Source organism: Vicia villosa, unplaced genomic scaffold (assembly GCF_029867415.1).
Source record: "Vicia villosa cultivar HV-30 ecotype Madison, WI unplaced genomic scaffold, Vvil1.0 ctg.000477F_1_1_2_unsc, whole genome shotgun sequence".
In the NCBI taxonomy this organism is placed as follows: Eukaryota; Viridiplantae; Streptophyta; class Magnoliopsida; order Fabales; family Fabaceae; genus Vicia; species Vicia villosa.
The window spans coordinates 78,176-103,008 of NW_026705230.1; the positions used below are offsets into that span (position 1 = coordinate 78,176).

Consider the following 24,833-nt stretch of genomic DNA (forward strand, 5'->3'; position numbering starts at 1 on the left):
CCGTAGGTACATCTACGGAACACTCTATTTTTAACAAGTTTCGTAAATACATTTATGAAAAAATATCTATGAAAGCATAATTGAAATTTCGCTTGAAATATTCTCTAAATTAATTAGATAATTTTTCTATAGTTAGGGGTAATTAAGTGTTTTCCTTAGTTTAGGTAAGTTATTATCATATTAATTTTTTTACCCCATTACTCAATTAGACGTAGTTTTTAATGTAAAACGACACTCCTTCAAAAAAGAAAATGCAAAACGACGTAGAGAAAAACGTCTAAAACGGATTTATTATTTTTGTTTTCTTTCTCCATAAGTTTAGATCTTTTATTCACCGTTGGATCTGATACTCGTTCGAAGCCGGTTTACATGCACTGCCCTAACGCGAATGTCGTTCATATGTCAGAACAACGTAAAACGACGATGCGTTACCCTCACAGTACTGTTATCCATCACAAACACGTTCTCCTGTTCTTTCACTCTTCTCTCTCTCTCTGAGAAGACCAAAGAAAAAAAGAGAAATGGAAGTAGCACTAGCACATGTCCTATCTCATGATTCCCAATCCCAAACCCTAAAATAACAAAAAATTCCATAAATACCCCTCCCTCTTCATAAACCAAACCTTTCTTTCTAATCTCGCATTTCTCTCATTTCTAGTATAAAACCAAAAAATTCCGAGAAAGTGAGAACACTACTCCAACGATAATCGCACATTGCAATCGTGAAACCCAAACGATTCGATTCGATTCTCCATTTCCTTACTTCTCAAGTTTCAATCGGTACGTTGCTTCTCTCTTCTTCATTCTCTTTTCCTTTTTCGTTTACTTATTGATTCGTTCTTTTGTTCTGTAATCGTAATCATGTTAACGAACCTAGGGTTAGGGTTATGGTTAGGGTTTTTGTTAGTAGTTATTCAGTTGATCTTTACTAATGCTATTGAGTTCGATTGCGGTGTTGTTAATTGTTCGCTATTGATTGCTTTTGTTGTTGTTGTTGCTGCTGTGTTGATGATCGGTTTTTGGTTTTGTGTCGTGTTGTTCAGCAGCTTACTGTACTATATGCTTCCTAGAAAGAGACACTGCGAAGGAGTGGTTGTGGAAGAGGCAGCTACTGCTAGTTTTCTTCCGAAGAAGAAGAATCTGATTGTTGCGGCCGGGACTGAGGATTCGGTTGTGAATAGCGACCGGAGTCTAAGCGGTAGTAGTAATAACAACAACAATAGTGACACGACTCTTGAACAAGGGACCTACGTCATGACTTTGGGAGATACTAATCAGACGGATATTGATGAGGATCTGCATAGCCGGCAGCTTGCTGTGTATGGTCGAGAAACCATGCGTAGGCTCTTTGGGGCTAGGGTTCTTGTGTCTGGGATGCAGGGTCTTGGCGCGGAGATTGGTATGTTGTCCCTGATCACGTATCTTTGTTGATTGCTTTTTAAGCTGTTGTTGTTACTTCAATATATATTATATCAAATGCTTGATGCATGGATATAGTTTTTGTATAACTCCGGATGAGTATTCCTGCGACATTTCTTGTAGCTTTCACCTCTGCTTCTTAGATAATGAGAATTGTTTATAAAAGTTATGATTTGGTAATTAACTTTCACTGCAACCTGGAAAATGGAGCCTGTGATTGAGATATCAATGAATATATTCTTGCAATTTATTGTATGTGGTGAGAGATTTCAATACATAATAATTTAATGCTCTCCAAGTTTGTCTTGCAATTTTTACATTGCTAACTTAGGCAATCGATTTGGCATATGTACCTACATACACTGCTTCTGTAATTTAATGTTTTGTATCTTCTTTTGGTGGTATTGATATCTCAATTCTCAGTAATCATTCGTGTTATATCTTCTTTTGGCTAATTAAAAATTTTATAATACATAGTGATACTTGAACAATTCTATTTATGTTGTGTTATTTAAGTTGATATTTAAGTTCAATTTCAAGAATGATAGTCCCAAAATATTTGATCTTCTTTTCTATTCTAATAAAGTTAAACCACCTGCAGCGAAGAATCTCATTCTTGCTGGTGTCAAGTCTGTTACCTTGCATGATGTGGGAACTGTTGAGCTATGGGACCTGTCTAGCAATTTTGTGTTTTCAGAGAAGGATGTTGGCAAAAACAGAGCATTGGTTTCTGTTGGTAAGTTGCAGGAGCTGAACAATGCAGTGGTTGTGCAAAGCTTGACATCTGAGCTGACAAAAGAGCAACTTGCTGATTTCCAAGTATAACTACTGCTTCTTACTCTTCACACATATATGTTTGTCTGTGTATTTATTTTTTATTTCTGGTGATTATAATTTTATTTATTCATGGTTTTTGAAAGGGCAATGTAGCTGTTAAAAATGTTGTCACATCTAGTATGCTAGTAGCTATTATTGTTATTTAGACAATTTGTTTATAAAACTTTCTATTTTCTCATAGCTTATAAAACTACAGACATACACACCTTTCTGTATAGTTGATTTGTTGCTCCTTTCCATCAAGTCCTGCTGAGTTGTTTTGCATATTTGTGTTGTTTAATAGCAACTATAATAGCACTGTCACATAGTGGAATGTGGACAAACCACCGCTGCTCCCCCTTGTGCCATTCAGTACAAAAATGTTGTGATATAGTGGCTACAGTGGCATTATTGCGTAGTAGAATTATAACAATCCTCTATTTTTTGCTACCGTGATTGACAATATTGCCTAATTCCGAAGTATATGTTTTATACCCTATAATTGTTGGATAATGGTGTCATTTTTTTTATGAAGTTTGTGCTTTCATAAGTAGTTTATTTAGATTAGATTTAAACTGGATATATGTATTTACAGAGTTGTATATTTTCTATTTTTGTAGGCTGTTGTTTTTACCGATGTTAGTCTTGAGAAAGCCATTGAGTTCAATGATTACTGTCACAGCCATCAGCCTCCTATTGCTTTTATTAAAACTGAAGTTAGAGGCCTTTTTGGTTCTGTCTTCTGTGACTTTGGGCCTGAGTTTACTGTTTTTGATGTTGATGGAGAGGAACCCCATACTGGCATAGTTGCATCTGTCAGTAATGACAATCCTGCTCTAGTATCCTTTGTTGATGACGAGAGGCTTGAGTTTCAGGATGGAGATTTTGTTGTATTCTCTGAGGTTCATGGCATGAAGGAATTGAATGACGGAAAGCCAAGGAAGATTACAAATGCTAGAGCTTATTCATTTAACCTTGAAGAAGACACCACAAATTATGGTAGCTATGAAAAAGGTGGTATTGTCACACAAGTCAAGCAACAAAAGGTATTGAACTTTAAACCACTGAGGGAAGCACTCAGTGATCCAGGTGATTTTCTTCTGAGTGATTTTTCAAAGTTTGATCGCCCACCTCTCCTTCACTTAGCATTCCAGGCTTTGGATAAGTTCATTTCTGAGCTAGGCCGCTTCCCTGTTCCCGGAGTAGAGGATGATGCTCAAAAGCTTATAGCCATTGCTAGTAATATGAATGACAGCTCAGGTGATGAGAAAATAGACGATATAAATCCAAAACTTTTGCGACAATTTGCCTTTGGGGCTAGGGCTGTACTGAACCCTATGGCTGCCATGTTTGGTGGAATTGTTGGACAAGAGGTTGTCAAAGCATGCTCTGGGAAGTTTCATCCTCTTTTTCAAGTACGTATGTTTTTAACTGTTTCATTATATTCTCTGCTATTTTAGAACACTGTATTGTGCAAATAAAACAATAAGAACTGAAATAGTTTTTGATAAATTATTAGTAGTTAGCGAATTAATGTTTGTGTTTGGTTTCCACCTCCTTCAGTCAATATTTGATTTTGCTGCTCCTTAAATTGTTTATGTACTTGTTGGACAAAACAATCTTTATCCAATCTGGTTTCTAAACAAATTGACCACCTTTCAGGCAGTTGAGCAAGACATGTGATGAACTTTATTGTTCTTGTAAATGAAACTTTTGGCTATGACATTCCTATAACCATGTATTGCCTGTGATATATCTCATAGGCATGTGTTTCATATGTTTTTTAATGATTAATATATTTTGATGTATTGTTTAAAATAAATGATTTTCATAGGCAGTTTACGTAATTTTTGTAATCGTTGAAGCAAAATTTTGAAGAATTGCTTAAAGTTGATGTAGCATTGTGGGTCACTTAAAATTGGTTAGGCAAACAGGAACGGGTTGCTTATTTTTGTTTCATTGTAGATGCTCCCATCAACATCTGTCATCCCTTCCATTTGCATTCATCCTTTATGAAATAAATGATTTTCATAGGCAGTTTACTTAATTTTTGTATTCGTTGAAACAAAATTTTGAAGAATTGCTTAAAGTTGATGTAGCATTGTGGGTCACTTAAAATTGGTTAGGCAACCTGGAACGGGTTGCTTATTTTTGTTTCATTGTAGATGCTCCCATCAACATCTGTCATCCCTTCCATTTGCATTCATCCTTTATGAAGAGGGCCTTGGTGTTTGCTACTATTAGCTACTCAGGTGACAACAACATCATTGTAGTGTTATAGATATTTATTTTGTAAGGATGAGTTAGGTCAAACTCTAATATGGTATCAGAGCCTATCGATTGGACCATGGGCCGCCCACCATTAATATTCATGCACCAAGCCCAAAAGAGTGCTAGGCGTGAGGGGGTGTATTAGGAAGATCATAAAGTCCCACATTAGAGATAGAGCATTGAAAGAATATATATAGAGGGACACTCCCCACCTTACCAAGGTTTTGTAAGGATGAGTTAGGTCAAACTCTAATAATTTAAACAAGTTTAGGAAAATATAGATAATAGCCAAATAAGATTTAATACAAATTGAGTTAGACAAACTAGAGGTAGTCAGACAACTAGAGGTAGAGAGGAAGACCTGGTAAAACTATAAGAAAAGCTAGATCTCGAGATTAACAAGTTGGATAGAAACAGTCTTTGATAGATCATTATGGTGTAATCTGATCCATGTTGCCAACCACCAAACCTTATCACACTTAGTAGGTCTGGCTTCATGTATCAAACGACGCCATCATGTTCCATCAAATGTCACACTTCTATCAACCTCAGTAGTGTAATAGACATGGTGAATTTAAGGAAATAAGAACAAAGGAGATAAAGTGAAATAGTTGTTGTGGTGGGCTTAAGTCCATCATATCTGAACCACAGTTAACAGTAGCTCACTACAGAAGAAGACTGCCCCCTGGCAGCTATTATGGCCACTTGTTGGCAATTGTCTGGGGAATAGTCAAATTTAATTTTCATTGAATTTGACATGATGTGATATGAATGTCTCCGTTTTTCCTGCTGTCTGACATATTGCTTGGTGGCATCTTTTTGGGCTAATCTCTCAATTTTCTACACTCATTACTCTCCATACTCCTGCTTCTTATGCCAATGCAATGCTTTGTTTACTTGTTCTCTGTTAATGTCAAACCCAGTTTCTGTTTTGACTAGTAATTTTTTGGGTTTTCACGCATCAAGTTCATGCTGTGAATGATTAATTATATCTCTGTGGTTCTCTTTTTTTGTGAGCATTTATAAATGTTTATTGTTTATCTTGTTATTGTCGATATAAATTATCCAAATTTATGGCATTTATAGTATCTGGTATACATACCCCCTTCTATACGCCATGGTGTTTTTGGGATCTGTGTGCCATAATCCAATAATAATATAAGTGAATTATGTTTAAATTGTTTAGGAATCTAATGCTTATTTGCATTTTGCCATTCCCTCTTAATAAGAATTTTTAAGCTTGTTATAATTCACTTCGTCATTTGTTATGACCTACGTTATTAATTTTTGTTTAAACTTTTGTTCCTCTGCAGTTTTTCTATTTTGATTCTGTGGAATCACTTCCTTCAGAACCACTGGACTATGATGATTTCAGAGCAGTTAATAGTCGTTATGATGCACAAATTTCAGTTTTTGGACGGAAGTTACAAAAAAAATTAGAGGATTCTCAAGTGTTTGTTGTTGGCTCTGGTGCTTTGGGGTGTGAATTTTTGAAAAATCTTGCTCTTATGGGGGTTTCTTGTGGAGATCAGGGAAAGCTAACAATTACTGATGATGATGTGATAGAAAAGAGCAATCTAAGCAGACAGTTCCTCTTTCGTGATTGGAATATTGGACAGGCCAAGTCCACAGTTGCTGCTTCAGCTGCGGCATCTATAAATCCTAGTTTTCATATTGAAGCTCTACAAAATCGTGTCAGTGCTGAAACTGAAAATGTGTTTCATGATACCTTCTGGGAAAACTTGGGTGTTGTGATAAATGCGCTGGACAATGTGAATGCAAGACTGTACGTTGATCAGAGATGCTTGTATTTCCAAAAGCCTCTTCTTGAGTCTGGGACTCTTGGAGCAAAATGCAATACCCAGATGGTCGTTCCCCATCTGACAGAAAACTATGGTGCGTCAAGAGATCCTCCTGAGAAACAGGCACCAATGTGTACTGTGCACTCATTCCCACACAATATTGACCATTGCTTGACATGGGCGCGATCAGAGTTTGACGGATTGCTTGAGAAAACTCCAGCAGAAGTGAATACATATTTGTCCAAACCAAGTGAATATACTACTGCAATGAGGAAAGCTGGGGATGCTCAAGCAAGGGATAATTTGGAGCGTGTTCTTGATTACCTGGACAAGGATAAATGTGAAACTTTTGAAGATTGTATTACCTGGGCGCGGCTGAAGTACGTGCCTACTATAATTTCTGCTCATGTTCTCTTTTAGTAATGTTATGGGAGCATATTAATTCCTGTCCATTTATAACCATTTTTATCTACAGGTTTGAAGATTATTTTGCTAACCGGGTGAAGCAGTTGGCCTTTACTTTTCCTGAAGATGCTGTAACTAGTACCGGAGCTCCTTTCTGGTCTGCACCAAAAAGATTTCCCCGTCCACTGCAGTTTTCGACCTCTGATCTGTGTCATCTAAATTTTGTGATCGCTGCTGCTATTTTACGCGCAGAAACTTTTGGTATAACAATCCCTGACTGGGTTAAGAACTCTAGGAAGGTGGCTGATGCAGTTGATAGGGTGATTGTACCTGACTTTCAGCCTAAGGAAGGTGTGAAAGTAGTGACAGACGAGAAGGCCACTAGTCTCTCCGCTGCATCTGTAGATGATGCAAAAGTTATTAATGATCTAATAATCAAGTTAGAGAGGTGCCGGTCAAATTTGGCCCCTACATTCAGGATGAATCCGATTCAGTTTGAGAAGGTTTGTTTTTCCTCCATTACAATTGCAACTAGCTAAATAGCCTCTTGCTAGTTAAGGTGTTTGTATTCTTGGAATTTATGTTCATATGTTACAGTTGCATTTAAAAATTCTGGATTTGGTAGGGTATGATTGTTTTGTATTTGCTTGAAATTGGATTGTCACTCGAGTATATGGATGGACCTTTCATTCTGCATGAGTTCAATTTTTTTTGTATAATTTTTATAAACTAAGAAATTGACTTCCTGCTAAAAAACTGCAGGATGATGATACAAACTACCATATGGATGTGATTGCCGGACTTGCAAATATGAGGGCTCGGAATTACAGCATTCCCGAGGTTGACAAGCTTAAAGCCAAATTTATTGCTGGAAGAATTATTCCTGCAATTGCAACCTCAACTGCCATGGCCACTGGTCTTGTCTGCTTGGAGCTGTACAAAGTTTTGGATGGTGGCCACAAAGTTGAAGACTATAGAAATACATTTGCAAACTTAGCATTGCCTCTTTTTTCAATGGCCGAGCCTGTCCCACCAAAGGTTATTAAACATCAAGAGTTGAGTTGGACAGTTTGGGACAGATGGAGTCTGGGAAACAACCCTACCCTGAGGGAAGTTCTTCAGTGGCTGAAGACTAAAGGCTTGAATGCTTATAGTATTTCATGTGGAAATTGTTTGCTCTATAATAGCATGTTTCCAAGGCATAAAGAGCGATTAGACAAGAAGATAGTAGATCTGGGAAGGGAAGTAGCTAAGTTGGAGATCCCTCCATACCGTCGTCATTTGGATGTGGTTGTTGCATGTGAAGATGAGGATGATAATGATGTTGATATCCCTCTAGTATCTATTTATTTCCGTTAGGTTGATTTCATCTTTTAAGATTTAGGCTGAAAGATAGCATGTTTGACTCATGCTACATATTCATAATGATACGCAGACGCAACATTGTTGAATGTTTCACATAGTTCTTATATGAATTCAATAGCAACTTTCAATCAATCCTTGTGTTATTGTCTTTGCTTGTTTTTGGCTTGCTCTTCCTTTAACATTGTTGCTATTTTTTTTGACAAAGTATCTAATGGCTTATCACTTTATTTGCATGTGATCCATTTATTGGTTGCAGTGCTTTTTTGACAACTTTTTTTTTTTGTTTTTTCCTACTCAAAAGCAGCAAATTTTTTTGTCTACAGCCAGATGTTTGATTCATTTTACCCTATATTAACTGATAACCTGCCTCTATTGCCATTGATTTCAAACAAACATTTCCATGTTTCAGGATTGCTCTTTTGTTCACTTCGTTTTTTTTTTTTGTAGAAATGGCACTGCTTCCATTAACATTCTACACATTTTTTCTCTTGTTGTATACTTATACTTGTCTTTTTTGTGTTTCAGTCTTGTTCTCTTATTTGTTTGACATAAATGAAAACACATATCTGGTTCTTTAATTCAATTATATGATATGATTTCATTGTAACTTCTTTGTTAAGTAGTATCTAAAGTTTCATGTACACTTGGTTTGATAACGGAATTGTTTTGGATACAAATAGAAAATTCGTTGGATTTCGTTAAAATTCGTTAAAAAAAATTATAGGATCAACACAATGTGAACATGACAAAAATAGACTTTGTCAACTATGATAATTGGATTGGTATGTTTCCTAACTAATCACACAATCAAGTTTGGATACAAAATTGGCATGTTAAAGTTTAAATTCATTAAATAGCCACATTAATGTATTATTATTATCTCACTTGATGAATTCAATGGTTGATATATATATATATAATTTAATGAATCTAAAAGTCAAATTTTGTTTATAAATAAAGTTTAGATTTATTGAATAATTAATGTATCTAACCTATATATAATCTAAATACATTATTTACTTAATGAATCTAAAAGTCAAGATTAGTTTTATAAAAGAGAATCAAGGAAATAAGTTAAAACCTTATCTACAATCTAAGCATTTAGAAGAAACTTTGTTATAATTAATCCTTTGTTTTTTTAAACAACTTAGCAAGCCTTTGTTTGATTACATGATTTACACGTTTCATTTAATATGGACACGCAACATGCTTGATTTCGAATTATACAAACATGCTCTCAAGCTTGCCTTTGAATTCTATAACTTGAACCATACTGTCTATGATGTTAAAATTAAATTTATGTTATTTTCTTTTAAAAAAAGATACATTTTAAAGTAAAATATTGACTTAACTAATATTCTATAATATAATTAATTAGTGTTTGATAAAAATAGTTATAAATGTGGTATGATGAGTACTTGGGTCATATTTTGTCCTCTGAGAATTTAGACATCTAGATCTTCCATTATTAGGAAACTGTACAAGGACAAATAAGGTGTTATGGTAGGATATCACATTTCTATTTGGTTCACACATCAGAAGGACAACCGCCTATACTAACTCAGAAGAAACTCCTTGAGAACGAGGTAGATGACACATATAAGGGTGGAAGTACGGGTAGCCAGGTCCCAGCATACGTGCACATCCAGGACACGATCCAGGACACGATCGTCATGTTACTCTCATGTGGGGCTGAATTGAAGGGCACTAAAGTCGTCACAATTGTTCCAGAGATTTTGAGGGAAGCCAATGATGCATGAAGATGATTGGCAGATGAAGAGGTTGAAGATGATTGGCAGATGAAGAGGTTGAAGATGATGGCCAATAATTTTACGTGACTAAGTACGATGATTTTTTTTTTTGAATTTGTACTTGTCAAAAAGTAAAGGTGTGCGTGGCTGTAAGGGATATTCATAGGCCTTAGTAAGTGACAATGTTTAGGACTTAATAACTGTGGTGAATGACCCTGCTTGGTGATGTGTTACGGTGGTGGGAGGCTCTTTGCTTATGTGTTATGCCGAGTTAGTTGTGATATGTCTGAAACCGTTAAAAGGTCAAATATTTAAAGAGGCTTTTGGACCTAGGGATTCGGAAAATCTAAGAGGTGGTAACCATTCCTTCTTGATAGGGGAGACTGTTGGTATAATTCGTACCCCTTGCAAGGTGTTTGACATAATCCATATTCTATAATTCGAAATCATGATGAGTTTTTTTAACATAGTCTAGATCCTATAATTCAAAACCATGTTGAGAAGTGTTTGACATAATACATATTCTATAATTTGAAACATGTCATTTGATTCTTTTGTGTCATCTAGATTGCATCGACACTTTATGTGTATTATAATGTATAGGTGTTTGTATAAAGTTGTGCGTTTTGTTCATTTGCAGTTCACATCATAAAAACAAAACAACGAACTCTTCATACCCATATCCAATCAAAATGAATTATAATCTAGTTATAGTTTACTACAACGAGACTCTTCCTATTTTGTTCATGATCATTGTCGATGTTACACTGTCTGATATGATGTTTTAAATGGACCAAGTGAATCTCTCTCATTACCGCTGTAACACAAGGGTGGTCAATGTTGAGTATCTTCATCTGTCAATTGATGAAGATGGACTCAATTGATGAAAATGGACGTGTTTGCTTCACCAACATGCAACTACAAAACGACAATGATGCGAAAACTATATTCTGAATATTTGACCAGTATTGTTCCCTAGGCCCCATCAAGTTAGACAATATCCTAATCATATACGTTGATGCTAGTTGTTCAAGTCTAATTCGTCCCAAGACGTTTGACAAGATAACACCTTGATTAAGCTCAATGAAAAAATAAGTGAAGAAATAACTAGTTTGTCAAATCGATAATATTGTTTATATTTAATATTTAAATCATGCTTTTAATTATTCACAATTTATTATCGGTGTTAGACATATAATATGGTGTTGAAATTCATGTGATTTAATGGAGTGTTCAAGTTCACGGTGTTAGTTGATGCATTCAATAATTTCATCGGATTCTAGCACCCAGGAGCCTTAAGAACATGCTCCGGATTCTACAAATTCGGAAAACATTCTTGTCAATTTCAAAAATTTCTCAAAATTTAAGTGATGGAAAAAGAAAAACTCTAAGGATTAACCACTATTCCCAAGTTAAACCTTAGTGGTCATACTGATTATGAATATTTTAGATCCTCATAATAGACAATCACAAATAATTTGCTTGTTTAGATGTGGTGATACAACCAATTCACAACTATCCATAAAAAACAAAACCCTTTTAGAGTTATCCAAGCATCTTTTCCTTCACAAGAACCTTCGCTTTAGCATTCTATAACAAATTTCCAATCTACCACTAGATGAAAGTTATGGAAAATGATTTCTATTTAGTTTTTATCAGCACCTTCATCAAAATCTCTAGAAACTCCAACTCGGAATTCTATTTGTTTCTGATGCTTTGATCGACGACGCTCATCAAAATCGTCCCATCCTTCAAACTGAAAGAAAATCACAGATATTTTATAGTTATGCTCCGATGAACTGACAAAACTATGATTCTGTTGAAATGAATACTTAGAATTTCGGAAGACCATTCGGAAGAAAAAGCGCAAACCTGACGAAGTAGATCAATAGTTATTTCTGTATTGTGGAGATCCAATGTGGAAAGCTGTAAGCATGTTTTGAATAGTTTTGATGGTAGGGATTTCATCCCATTGTTGCTAAGATGCAAAGCCTGCACAGTTTTAAAAAAATGTGGAGTGAAATGCAAGAAAAGTTAGTAGTTTGTTCCTTATCGTTGTGATTTGAATTTGTTGACCACAGTTTCTCAATTAGGTGATAACGGGGAAACGGGCTACCTTCAAATTGTGAAAACTACTGAATTTCTCTGGCAATTCCGACAGAAAATTGGATGAGAAATCAACCTGCTCCACACAAAAAAAACGAAACTTCAACAAGCAATACCTCACAAAAAAATTATATTATCATTCCACTTGTGAATTTTCCAATGCTACATCATCTATTAAGTCCCTTCGAAAAATGAAAGACATAAAGCGAAAAAAGAAGATAGCGAAAACTGAAGACTAATAACGGTACCTCAACAAGAGAATGGCAGTTTCCTATAAATTCACTTATTTTACTCATCCTAGAAAAACAGACATATCAATCAAAATGACAAGTATTTATATAAAAAAGCAACACATTCTTTAATTTCCAACACATAACCTAAAAAAAAGAAGGCAATCTTTACACAATAATGAAACCGGATTTTACAAATTTAACCAAAACTTACAATTGAACGGGTTAATAAACATACTTATAGTACAAAGGTAGAAGAACTGATACCTATTATTGTTGGCTTTCAAGACTTCTAACTGTGTAAGATGCCCTATTTCATCAGGAAGACCAGCCAATTCATTGTTGGAGACATGTAGCTCCCTCAAGGAGGTTATCGATCCCAACGCAGATGGCAAAGTAGTTAAGCTGCAGATAACAGTTTGTCGTGTTTGTTGTGAGTGTTAATAAAAAACAAGCACAAATTGAAAAGAAAAATATCTAACAAATACTCACTGGTTCTGGTTCAATGATAGTACTGTTAAGTACTTCAGATTCGTCAGTCCTTCCCAATTAATTGAGTCATCTGATAAGTCATTGGCATTAAGTAATAGTTTCTGCAACATTTTAAAAGTAGCGAATTGCGATTAATTATTGCCTCGCCATGGGAACTATGAAGAATGAGAAAAATTCAGCTTACCTCCAGACGAGTAAGTTGTGAAATTTCAACTGGGACATTTCTAAGTATATTGTTGTTGCAATCTAGAACTCTCGCAGAAGATCCACAAACCCAAACCTCATTAGGTATGGCCTATTTAAATTAAAATTGCAAAGAAAAATCAGAGAATATTTCATACCACAATGGCCAAGCAAAATTCAACATAAAAATCTTCAAAAGCATGTCCTCAGGTAAAATTTATAGCATTCCTCATCTCCTAATTTAAAGCTGACATCAAAATCTAAGGCTATGTTTGGGAGTTTGGAGGGGAGGGGAGGGGAAGGCTTCCAAAAACAAAAATTTAAAAAAATATAGGAAAATATTTAACATTTTTTGAAAAAATGATTTTGTTTAGAATGGTAAAAGAGTCATTATCAATAATATATTTTTAATTTTGGGAATACTATAACAACCTAAAAGATATTTGGAACATTTATGTAAGCCCTTCAAAACCCTCCAAAACCCTTCTTCAATACAATTTTTGAGTTCCCCCATTTTATGGGGTATTTGGTGTTATGAATAAACTTAAACCCTCCAAAACCCTCCTACCCAAAATTTTTTTATCCTTTTCACCCAATTCTTCTTATTTTTCAAAGCCCTCCCCTCCCTTCCCCTCCAAACTCCCAAACATAGCCTAAGCGTCTAGTTGAATATATGATTAAACCACGGCGAGTTGATTACCTCCAAGTTGCATTCAGACAGTGCTACAACTCCTGTTACTTTCCATCGTTCCGACCTGTTCTTTACCAGAACTTTCTTCGCATCGTCACTAGAACCTGAGTGATTATCTTTCCTTGATCTAGGAGGAACAACCTGAGCTTTCTTCATGACAGGACCATCCTGTACAAAACATATAAAATCTACAAGCTGCCTTTTTCTGACCACAAAAGAAACAAAAACAAACTCTACAAAATTGCATCTATAAATATTTCTTTTGAACTTTTTGTTGAGAAGCTTATAAAGCCTATCACACTTGTTCTATTATGTACAACTTTTAACACTTCACAATCACAATTGAACATAACTAAGGAATCATATACTACAACATAGTTAACGACCCATCATGCAAACACATCAAAAATTGAAACTTTTATCCTCAACAAAAACAAAGAAGAAAATGAATGAACAATACCCCTTGATATAAACCCTGAGAAGCCACAAGCATAACTTTGGACCCATTACTCAAATTTGATGCTGCCAATGTAACTGGGTCTTCTAAAACCTTACCTGATAAAAAAAATTCAGTATTTAATATAATTCACACATGAATGAATAAAGGGGTTAGTGAAATAGAGAGAGAAAGATTGAACCTTTGAAGATGAGTTTTTGGCCTCTTGGAAGAACATTAGTGGCAGGTAGAAGAAGGGACTTGAGCTCTTTGATGGTTGATTGAGGTGAGATTGAAATGGGGATAGTTGATCCACTGAACTTCACGCTTATGGTTATGGGTGTGGAATTCGAATTTGATCTGCTTGTTCCATCATCGATTTCCATCTCAATGTTTCTTGTACGATACAGTATGATTTTCTCGAGGAAGCTCTCTCTCTGGCCACGATTCGGGAGTAGCGTATGAAAGAGAGTTACTATTAGCACCCCGTTTTTGAAATCACGGAATTTTTACTTTATTACCCCCATTTCCCGATAATTTTACTTGGCACCCCCTAAATTATATCCGACACCACCTAAAATCATTGAAATGTCCAACAAAAATTCATTATCACATTTTCTGAAATTTGCTTGAGAAACCGGATTTTTCAAATCTTAGGGCGATGCCGGAAATTTGAGGAGCATACCAGAAATTTGGCGAAAACAAGTAAGTTTCCGGTAGATTTGTAAAATTTCCGGTATATTTATAAAATTCTAAAATTACCGTAAATTTTGAAAATTCTGGTATTTTTTCCATACCGAAAATTTTGAAAAATTCCGGTATTTTTTTTAATTTTAAAAATGCTAATTTTTTTCCAGTAAGGACTATAGGTAGAGATGGTACTGTTGCGAGTCGGGTCATTGATAGAGTTGATGCTCGTGCTCGGGTGGCTGCTGATGAGGCTTGTACCTCAGTCTTACGTGCTGGACGCGTTCCTCCGACCGGTTCTAACGGGAAACGGAGGGCTGATCATGGAGCTTGTCAAGCTAGAAATACATTAATGAACTTAAACAAACATACTACACTGTAGGGTTTAGGGTGTCTTCTTCAAAGATAATTACTTTAGGTGGCGTGTCTTCTTTCACTCTTTCAGTATATAGCCAAAATAGATGTCATAATTTTTTCTTTACTTTAAGTACCGTGATTTCTTGTATGTGACTTAATTGGAGCAATTTACGATGTTCTTAGAAGTTTATGATCACTAGGTCAGAACATCTTTTGTTGGCATTGCTTGTGAACGTTGATGTTGCTTGTTCTTTTAAGGAAGCTTATTTTTCTTTGTAATATCGAGCTTTTGTTTCTTTGATGACTTCTGATCTTCTGACTCTGATTGTTGAACTTGCTTTCTGTAAGAACATCTGATTATTTAACGATGTTTCATTTCTGCGATCTTCTTGTTATTTTGAGACTTCATGCATATGATATTTCTAGTTTATTCCTTTGAGCTTGTCTGATACTATTTTTGATCTGTTTCATTCCTCAGTCTTTAATCCAGTTTCTGATACAGTCAATATGCTTGTTTCTGATGAATGTCGTATAAGGCTTTTAGCTTAACATCTGCACACTCAATGAAATCATTAGTAATAAAATTATTACTAACAAAATATATGCTTGTTATCATCAAAACCAGATTTTGAACATAGATCCCAATCTTGTTCTAACAGTTTATACCTTGCTCAACAATGGTACGAGTAAAGAGATTTTGAGGGAAACTTGTTGATTCTTATGGGCCAGGCGTATTAAATATTCAAAATCCCATGATCCAATAATCCACAAAACGCTAGATGAAGTTGACTATAAAAGAACCTCTTGGAGGAAATGTAAGGAGGTCCATACACTAAGAGAGAAACACTCGGTAGAGATTGGTTCAAAGGCAATTTGAATCAAAGTGGAGAGCTTCTCATCTCTTCATCTAAGTATAAGCTACCATTATATGGCATGACATAACTTGTTTCTTGCTCATTAAAGATTGCAAGAAGGCGAAGAAGTTGCTCTTAGATTTTCATTTCTTTTTCATTATGTGTTTAAGAATGCTTAGCTTAGGAACTAATATTCATGCATGTACTGAGATCATCAGTAGCTAAAAGTCATTTATGTTAAACAATGTAAAATTAATATAAAGTAATCTTTTGTGTTATTTGATGTGGTATTAGTGCTTTATTTTATCATGCATTTTATTGTCATAAATCTGGTTAATTAGATGATCATCTTAGGAAAGGATAAAATCTAGTTGTTGTAAGGAATCTAACCACAAGTGAAACTCATGATAAATATGAATGAAATAGTAGGATAGGAATATTCACTATATTAGCTACTTTAGGCATAAAGAGCTAGAATCATATAGTACATTTGGAATGAAACCATACATGCATTAAAGTTAAATATGAGGCTTAGAAATTTGTCCTCTTGCTTTATTGTATATGGCAAGAAACATAAGGGATTATGTTGTATTTGATCTCAATGCCATGACTACGAGGATTATAAGACCGGAGATCATAGTGGCACAGTTTGGATTCAAGCCTATGATGTTTCAAATGTTACAAGCAATAGGCCAATATTCAAGGGTTTCCAATGAAGATCCTTATTTTCACTTAAGGGAATTCGTGGAAGTTGATAATAACTTAAAAATACATGGCGTTTCTGATGATGTTTTTAGACTCAAGTTGTTTCCATACTCTATAAGGGATACAACCAAGAGTTGGCTGAACTCTCTAGAGCTGAATTCCATAGCCACGTGGAATGCCTTAGCTGGAAAAAGTTTAGCTAAGTATTTTTATCCTGTCAAGAATGCTATGATGAGAAATGAAATTACTTCATTTATACAAGGAGATGACGAGTCTTTGTTTGATGCTTGGGAAAAATTTAAAGAGCTATTGAGGCAATGTTCCCACCATGGGATACCAATCTGTATTCAATTAGAGACATTCTACAATGGATTGATTCCATCCTGGTGAAACATGATGGATGCATCCAGTGGTGGAGCTTTGCTATCTAAGTCTTATGAAGAAGATTACAATTTGTCTGAAAGCATTACAATCAATACTTACCAATAGCCAGTGACAAGAGATGTTGTTGTCTCCATTCAAAAGAAGCAAATTGGTGTTCATTAAGTCATATAAACCACAACCCTTGCTGCTCGAGTGGCTTAGTTCACCAAATGATGAAAAACATGATGACGAGTCCTGACGTGTCTTTAACTAAGCCTGTCAAAGTTGTAACTGATGCGTCAGAGGTTGCATGTGTATATTATAGGGGATCTTATTTATTTGAAGATTGCTCAACAAATCATGTTTCTGTTAATTATGTGGGCAACAACAAGTACAATAACTAACCCCTGCAACAACACTTATAGTCCTGGATGGCGTAATCATCCAAACTTCTCATGGAGTAACACTCAAAACCAGCTCAAGCCTTAAGCACCTCAAGTTCACCTGGTTTTTCGGCACCAAATTATGTTGTGGCTAACTAAGGGAACAACTAGATAGAAAATATTTTGAAGTGCTTCATACAAGAAATCAAGAACCAATTTTAAGCTCAAGGAGTAAGCATTACAGACTTGGAGAATCAAGTCAGGAAGGTTGCTTCAACACTCAACTCTAGAACTATAAGAGCACTTCCAAGCTCCACTGAAACTCCAACATCTACCTATAGAGCCAAAAGTATTTCATGACCTCTCAGAAAGTGTACCAATAATGCCAAAATAATAATAAAAGATCGTCTCCACGAGGATTGGATTTTAACAGGAAAATTAATTGCAAAATTTAGTAATTAATTGGGGGATTTCGTTCGAAAAGAAATTCTAAACGAGAAATTTAAAAAATAAGTAATTCAGATTGTTAAAGGTGATTAGGATTATTTACCGAATCCCCTTAATTTTACCCGTTAATGAACTGTGTACCTGTTGAGTTTCAATCATATTATTACCTCGCTACGAATTAACATAACCATTACACCTAATTCCTTGGTGTCTAGCTCATTAATTTAAACCTTAATCCCTAATTCCTTAGGCCAATTCAAAGTTAAATTAGGCGTTCTAAGTGCATTAATTCATTAGCAACAACTTCTAAATTCCGATTCCTAGTTCATTACAAAGTTGAATAAATTTCCTAGTTCAGATAACTAGAATAACGCTTCGCCGAAGGGACTGGGATTCTCGTCAGTCAGGCTCAACATATAATATCGTCTGAGGGAGTGAGAGTTCCATGAAACATGCATAACTAACTGACTACTTGAGTAACTTGGAGTTTCCAAGGGCAAGATCCAACTTAAAGTCTCGCCCAAGGGATGCGACTGAAGTCTGAAATAAGAGAATTAACCTAAAGTCTTGTTTGAGGGCTTGATAAAAGTTCCACCCGAGAGGTCCAACGCCTCGCATGAGGGACTGGAAGTTTCGTTAGTCAGGCTCAACATATAATCTCGCAAGAGGGATCAAATTTCCCATCAAACAGGCTTTTCTAAATGATCGCCTGAGTAACTTGGAGTTTCCTCGGACAGGCTCTAACTTAAAGTCTCGATCAAGGAACGTGAATGAAGTCTGGCCTATGAGACTTAACTTAAAGTCATGTATGAGGTTTTGATACAAGTCACATATGAGAGGTCCAACGTCTCGTCTGAGTGGCTTGGAGTCTCGTCAGTTAGGCTCAACATATGATCTCTCCTGAGGGACTGAAAGCACCATCAAACAGGCTTATCTAAACAACTGATTGACTAAATTAGAGTTTCCCTGGGCAAGATCCAACTTGAAGTCTTGCACAAGGGACGAGACTAAAGTCTGACCTAAGAGACATAACTTAAAAGTCTAATCTGAGTGCTTCGTAGAAGTCCTTCCCGAGAGGTTCAACGCTTCGCCTGAGGGACATGGATTCTCCTTGAACGAGTTTAACATATAATCTTGCCTGATATTCTTAGGGTTTCTAAATTCCCTCAATTCTTTGTCATTCAAAGAACTTTGATTTTAATCAAAGTCCTTGTGCTTGAGGGACTGTGTAGTGATATTTTTGTATATGGCCTAGTAAGGGCGAGAGAATTGCAACCCCCAGTAGGGGCGATAGCCATATGCCTCCCACCATTAGGGTTATTCTGTCCTAAGTGCTCCCTAATCACCTAGTCATGAGAAATGTGGGAAAAACATTCCTCGACTAGAGAGAAGTCAGGGTCAATAGTGTTGGGTGAGAATATGAACACAAATCGATCTAGAGGGGGGGGGGGTTGAATAGACCAATGATCTTTTAGACTTTTTCAAAAAAAATATAGGTCTCATGTACGAAATCATAGATTTTATAAAGGCGCAGAAGCATAACAAAAAATGAGAAATCTTGGAAGCATTTGAATGTAACAATCCATATGAAATGGTACATGATGTTTTATATGCATTTGATTCCTTCAAATGTAAGTCAATCACAAGACACATGGCACATAGATTCTAACAAGACATAAATGAAGTCATGATACTTCAATAATATTAATACAATACATACCTACACTCATACATTAAATCGCTATAAGAAAAGTCTTACTTATGTGGTATACAATCAATGCAAACATGCAACGATGCAATCACATGGTAGTTAATGCTTGAAAAATAAAAGAGGTAAGGGAAGAAGAAGAGATACACAACATTATATAGTGGTTCAGATGTCACCCTCACATTGCTTACTCCACTCTTTAATGGTGTTAAAACCATTGGAAAATAATCACGATCTTCCGTTATTTTGATAAGTTTAATTACAACATTTTGATTACAACGAACTATCATACGATAATTCTCCCTGTTGATGCAAACACTACAAACTGCTAACAAAAGTCAAGATCATAAAAAGATTTTGATCCAATAACCTTGATACACACAATAATTCTGCTCCAAGTATTCGTATGTGGAAATCCACCTGATTCCACCGATCTCTTATTTGAGCGATTGTTATAGCCAAGTGTTAATGGACAACTCCCAACTTTATCAGTGAGCAATCTTTCTCCAACTCCACCAATATTGGACAAATTTTATTCCCTCCTTACGGACAATTGATACTTGATCTCACCAAAGTCTTCCTCGGATTATAATGGAAACTTTACTCTTGGTGAATAACAACGAATACCAAAATGCATTCAAGAAATGATACACGCACTTGTTACAAAAAATAAACTTTACACAAAACATTAGTGAAAATTCTAGTAACTCACGCTTAATGTCGTACTGGATGTTATGACATCCACAATCATACAACACAAACCGTTAAAACAGAAACATATAAAAACAATAAAGAACACACATAATTGTTTATCCAGTTCGGTTCAAGCAACCTACTCTAGGGACTACCAAGCCAAGGAGTGAATCCAATATAAGCAGAATTAATTCGGAGTTAAACTCCCCCGTTTACAACTCCTCACTTAAAACCTACCCAATGTAATTCCAATCTATTCCTAGACCTGAGTATCTCCACTCACCGCCCCTCAATCACAACAGTGATTACAAATAAACATTAAACAAATTAGAAAGAAGACACACTTCAAAAACACACCTTGATCTGCTTAAAAGCTTCAATCAAGAGACACACACTCGTGCTTAAAATCTTAGAGTGAAAATTAACAAACAACCTATTCCAATCATCAAAAGACAATTGCTTGGAGTACAAGAGACAACTACAGAACTACGGTTCTTCATAATTAAATATTCTCTCTCTGCGTTCCAAATTAGGGTTGCAGTCTTCTTATATGCAGCTCTTGGGCCTTGGGCTTTTTAGGAATCAAATTAGGGTTAACAAAGTTAACCTAATTTACACGCCATCTGGTTGTTACATAATGTGCTGTCAGCGAAATCTTCTAAACGAAATATTCAGCACACAATAAAAGGTTTCTTAAATTGTAGATTGAGAGAAATCAGGAAACACATTAATAAAATATAACAGCCCCTGTTATCAGACAAGGATGTCATGACATCGGTCATGAAATTCACCAACAATAGAACCTGTATTAGCTAAACACAAATGCAACCTGCATAACACAATATAAATCATGTCATGACATCAGTCAAGACATTAAACACCCAGATATGTTTTACCATAAATGCAGCTAACATGAAAACACCTACAATCTCCCCCTTTGGCAAATTTTTGGCTAAAACAACATGTCACACCATATCAGAGAAACACTTGCAGCAAAAAAAAAAAGGAACACACTCAGAGCTAATACAGTACAAAACAACATACACCACCAGTATGCACATAGTGCCCATATAGCTAAACCAACCACACCACAAGAGCAGCACAAACAGATCAACACAAAATAAGCACATCAGAATTGTTGATCACACAAACTCATACTTGTTGTTCTGGGGTGACATTACTTCTCCCCCTGTTTGGCCACAAAAGTTGCCAAAGCAAACAACTGTCTTCTCCCCATTTTTTTTTGAATTATGGTTCCTCAAAGATGTAGATTCCTAACTTGCTCCGCAAGTTTTCAAACTGTGTAGTGTAACACCCTTCTAAACCCCCACGGAAATTAATAATTAAATCAGAGTAACATGCACAAGGGCGTCACAATTCATAAATAAAATAAACAATATCGGTCATATGTCATGCATTCACTAAGAGACATTTCATTATAACTCATAATTCATAATATATCATGTTGACACAGCGGAATAACATCATCAAATTACATCACATAATCGATTTATTAATCCTCAAATAAATTAAACAAAAATGAGTTATTATCATAAACTCAAAAACAACGTTTCCCCCAGTGTTACACCTATCAGAGCATGACCCGACGCTAAACAACATATTGACTCATGAGCTAATCCTCACCGAGTCGGAGCCGCTATCCTCAATCTGAAAAATATAGTGTAAGGGTGAGTCTCATTCGCAATTAACAAATATTATTGCATTATAAATAACAACACATCAATAGTTATATTATTCACCCAATCCATCTATATTCAGATAATCCATCATCACACAAAACACACAATACCAATCATAATAACGAAATACATTCAGCCACGTTATCAAATCCATGCATATGAATGCAACTGACACTATGCATGTGGTACCAAACATCACCAGTGGAATCATCCACCGACCGATCTATCATCAATTCAGAAACGGTCCTGCCAGCACCAATTCCACACAATGGGAATTCTGCCCCTCGATGAATCCTCTCATCATATAGGATTCAACTCATGTTTATGAATGCATGTAACATATATATAACATACTTTCATCATTACCAATCTATGAGTAGCATCAACTATACTCATTTCATCATCATCATCATCAATAACAAGCATGTTCATATATATATCACATCATTCAATACAATCAATCATCATCACCATCATTACAGAACATACATGTATTACACTAATCATCATCATCAAAAGTAAGAATATACATGTATTCACATCTTCCAAAACAATTCAATCATCATTGTACAATCCTCAACAATCATCACATAATCATGTTTTCAAAACACGTCTTATATTGTCACATCTCATCACATATGTCAACAATATATCATCCATCAAACGAACAAAGTATTTAAATCATACTCATATTATCACATGAAATATCTCATGAGTTCCATTACAAAATCAAACAAGATCATCATACGAATCATGTTTAAAACATAGCATGTATTGTCATATCTCATCATATATATGTACAATACATCATTCATCAAACAATAAATTCATAATTCAAAATTAATTGAAAGCTACACCTCATTTTATCATTTAAACTCATAGGTTATCTCATAAGGTTCATCATACTCGAAACGGCACTAAAAACGGAGTTACGGATCAAAAGTTACGCATCATTGAACTTTCGAAGAAAATCACAAAAACAGAATTTTTACACACAGAACCCATACGAGTATGGCACCTCCCATACGCTCCCATACGCGTATGGCCCAAACCCATACGCGTATCAGCCATCCCATACGCGAATCAACAGAACTAATTTTACACTGAGAATTTCCATATGAGTATGAACACACCCATACGCGTATGGCCTCATCCATACGCTCCCATACGCGTATCACCAAATCCCATACGCATTTCACCAGTTTTCCCCAAAAATATGCAATTTCGCACCAGTACGTTTTCCACTCGTTTTCACTCATAACAGGCTACGATTTTAAGTCTAAAACACCATCTTTTTACACATTAACATATGGTATTCATCCAATTTCATTAATCTATTATCCTATGTCAGTTTTACACATTAAAACCTAACTTTCTATCCAATTATTGGAAACCCATAACTCAGATTCAGTGTTTCATGGAAGAACACAGCAAACACAACAACTGATACAATACCCACAACACAAACATCAATTAACATACAATTCTATATAGAATTCACAGAGGTATTCATCAATTATTCAACTTCTATTAAAATTATTCCAAAACCTAACTCTGACATATGATCAAATTGACTCAACAACACAACCAAACATGCACTATCATCCATAATTACAATAAGAGATGGTAATTGGAAGAGTCCCCCCTTACCTTAGCCAAAGATTCTTGATTGGTCTTCTTCCTCTTTGGTTCCTCTTTACGTTCCTCATCTCTTCTCTTCCACTTCTCATTTTTCACGTTCTGACTCTATTTCCTTATTTTCTTTATTTTATGAAAACATAAAATATTTAGTAATGGGCTTACTCACTTAGCACCCCCATACTACTAATCTCACCATCCGGCCCAATGGCCCTTAATCCATAATTCTCCAATAATTCAACAAAATACTAAATAATTCTAAATAATAATTTAATTTCCGATTAAATTAAAATTAGAAAATATGGGGTGTTACAACTCTCCCCCACTAAAAGAGTTTTCGTCCTCGAAAACATATCCCAAGTAACCAGCTCGTATAAGAGTCCTCCACCTGACTCTCCAGCTCCCAATTAACATTACCATCATTCAATCCAAAAAAAAAATCCATCTGACATAACCAACAGGAAACATGTTTCATAAATTCAAATCCCAGTCCTTACGTCGCATTTGACCATCCAAAAGTATACCACTCGTTATATCTCCAAAAGGTTAACAACAACAGAACATTGAGGTACAACCAATACAATACGCTCAACAACCGAGTAATACAATCACTCAATCTATAGTATGATCACACTGATCAACACTGCAGTAATGCATACCATCTACCAAACATACCAACCTTAGACATACTCTTCCATCTGAGCGATAAAATAATACTTACACTTTTCACCAACTGCTTCCTTCAAGAACTCAATACTCATATCCCTATACCATTGAATTCCAATTATCTGACTCCTCTTAAGTCAAGCCATCGATTATCCAACACTTTACATTCCACTTTTTCCGCACTACTCTGACTACTCATCACAATCATCTATACCAAATAGATTTCTGAGTTTTACCCGATTCCGACTCTCTTTACTCATTCGTTTCAAGAATCATTCTTCATCATTCATGGTACTAATCTACCATTTAGCAATCCTTACTTGCATCCAACAAAAACCAATTCCTGATTTACTTCCTCTATTTAAACATTCTAACCATCCGAACCAGTGCACACTCATCAGCCTCAATATACCATCGCTTACAAAATAGCTCAACTAAGTCACGCTCTCTACTAAGAATGAAATCAACTCTGTCCTTCGTAGAGTGTAATTCCTCATTATATATGTAATTTACAATATCGCCTCAATAACAACACAAAATTATTACAACATCATATAACATCAACTCTTCGTTTTAATTTCGCCGAATACATACTCATTAACTACGTACAATCGTAATAACATATTCATCATCTCGGCAATTATTCAAAAGAGTTATAATTCTTC

General features: G+C 35.5%; 2 protein-coding genes and 1 non-coding gene across 4 annotated transcripts; 1 reads left to right on the forward strand and 2 right to left on the reverse strand.

Moving 5' to 3' along the window:
• The first annotated feature begins 412 nt into the window (after positions 1 to 412).
• On the forward strand, positions 413 to 8,210 carry LOC131628763 (ubiquitin-activating enzyme E1 1-like). 2 transcript variants are annotated; one of them, XM_058899582.1, is made up of 7 exons: positions 413 to 780; positions 1,044 to 1,399; positions 2,021 to 2,238; positions 2,856 to 3,650; positions 5,820 to 6,688; positions 6,784 to 7,216; positions 7,476 to 8,210. In XM_058899582.1, the coding sequence occupies exons 2-7, from the start codon at positions 1,060 to 1,062 to the stop codon at positions 8,070 to 8,072; spliced, it is 3,252 nt and encodes a 1,083-aa protein (XP_058755565.1). In that variant the 5' UTR covers positions 413 to 780; positions 1,044 to 1,059; the 3' UTR covers positions 8,073 to 8,210. The 2 variants fall into 2 exon arrangements, with proteins under 2 accessions (XP_058755565.1, XP_058755566.1); XM_058899583.1 differs by having other exon boundaries at positions 1,047 to 1,399.
• A 3,023-nt stretch (positions 8,211 to 11,233) lies between these two features.
• Positions 11,234 to 14,442, reverse strand: LOC131628761 (LRR repeats and ubiquitin-like domain-containing protein At2g30105). Its single transcript, XM_058899581.1, has 10 exons — positions 14,170 to 14,442; positions 13,992 to 14,086; positions 13,541 to 13,699; positions 12,842 to 12,952; positions 12,658 to 12,758; positions 12,433 to 12,570; positions 12,184 to 12,232; positions 11,946 to 12,011; positions 11,702 to 11,821; positions 11,234 to 11,585 (listed from the first exon to the last, which is right to left on the reverse strand). The coding sequence occupies exons 1-10, from the start codon at positions 14,351 to 14,353 to the stop codon at positions 11,475 to 11,477; spliced, it is 1,134 nt and encodes a 377-aa protein (XP_058755564.1). The 5' UTR covers positions 14,354 to 14,442; the 3' UTR covers positions 11,234 to 11,474.
• Positions 14,443 to 16,798: 2,356 nt separating this feature from the next.
• Positions 16,799 to 16,905, reverse strand: LOC131628764 (small nucleolar RNA R71). The gene has a single exon (XR_009291895.1). It is a non-coding gene; the product is annotated as a small nucleolar RNA R71 (small nucleolar RNA).
• Positions 16,906 to 24,833: the final 7,928 nt, after the last annotated feature.

Coding starts and splice junctions, on each gene's coding strand:
- LOC131628763 (XM_058899582.1), top strand. CDS start 1,060: ATGCTTCCTAGAAAGAGACACTGCGAAGGAGTGGTTGTGGAAGAGGCA. Junction 1,400..2,020: donor GGGTCTTGGCGCGGAGATTG/GTATGTTGTCCC, acceptor AACCACCTGCAG/CGAAGAATCTCATTCTTGCT. Junction 2,239..2,855: donor AGCAACTTGCTGATTTCCAA/GTATAACTACTG, acceptor CTATTTTTGTAG/GCTGTTGTTTTTACCGATGT.
- LOC131628761 (XM_058899581.1), bottom strand. CDS start 14,353: ATGGAAATCGATGATGGAACAAGCAGATCAAATTCGAATTCCACACCC. Junction 13,700..13,991: donor CTCAGGGTTTATATCAAGGG/GTATTGTTCATT, acceptor TGTTTTGTACAG/GATGGTCCTGTCATGAAGAA. Junction 12,571..12,657: donor CTATCATTGAACCAGAACCA/GTGAGTATTTGT, acceptor TGTTATCTGCAG/CTTAACTACTTTGCCATCTG.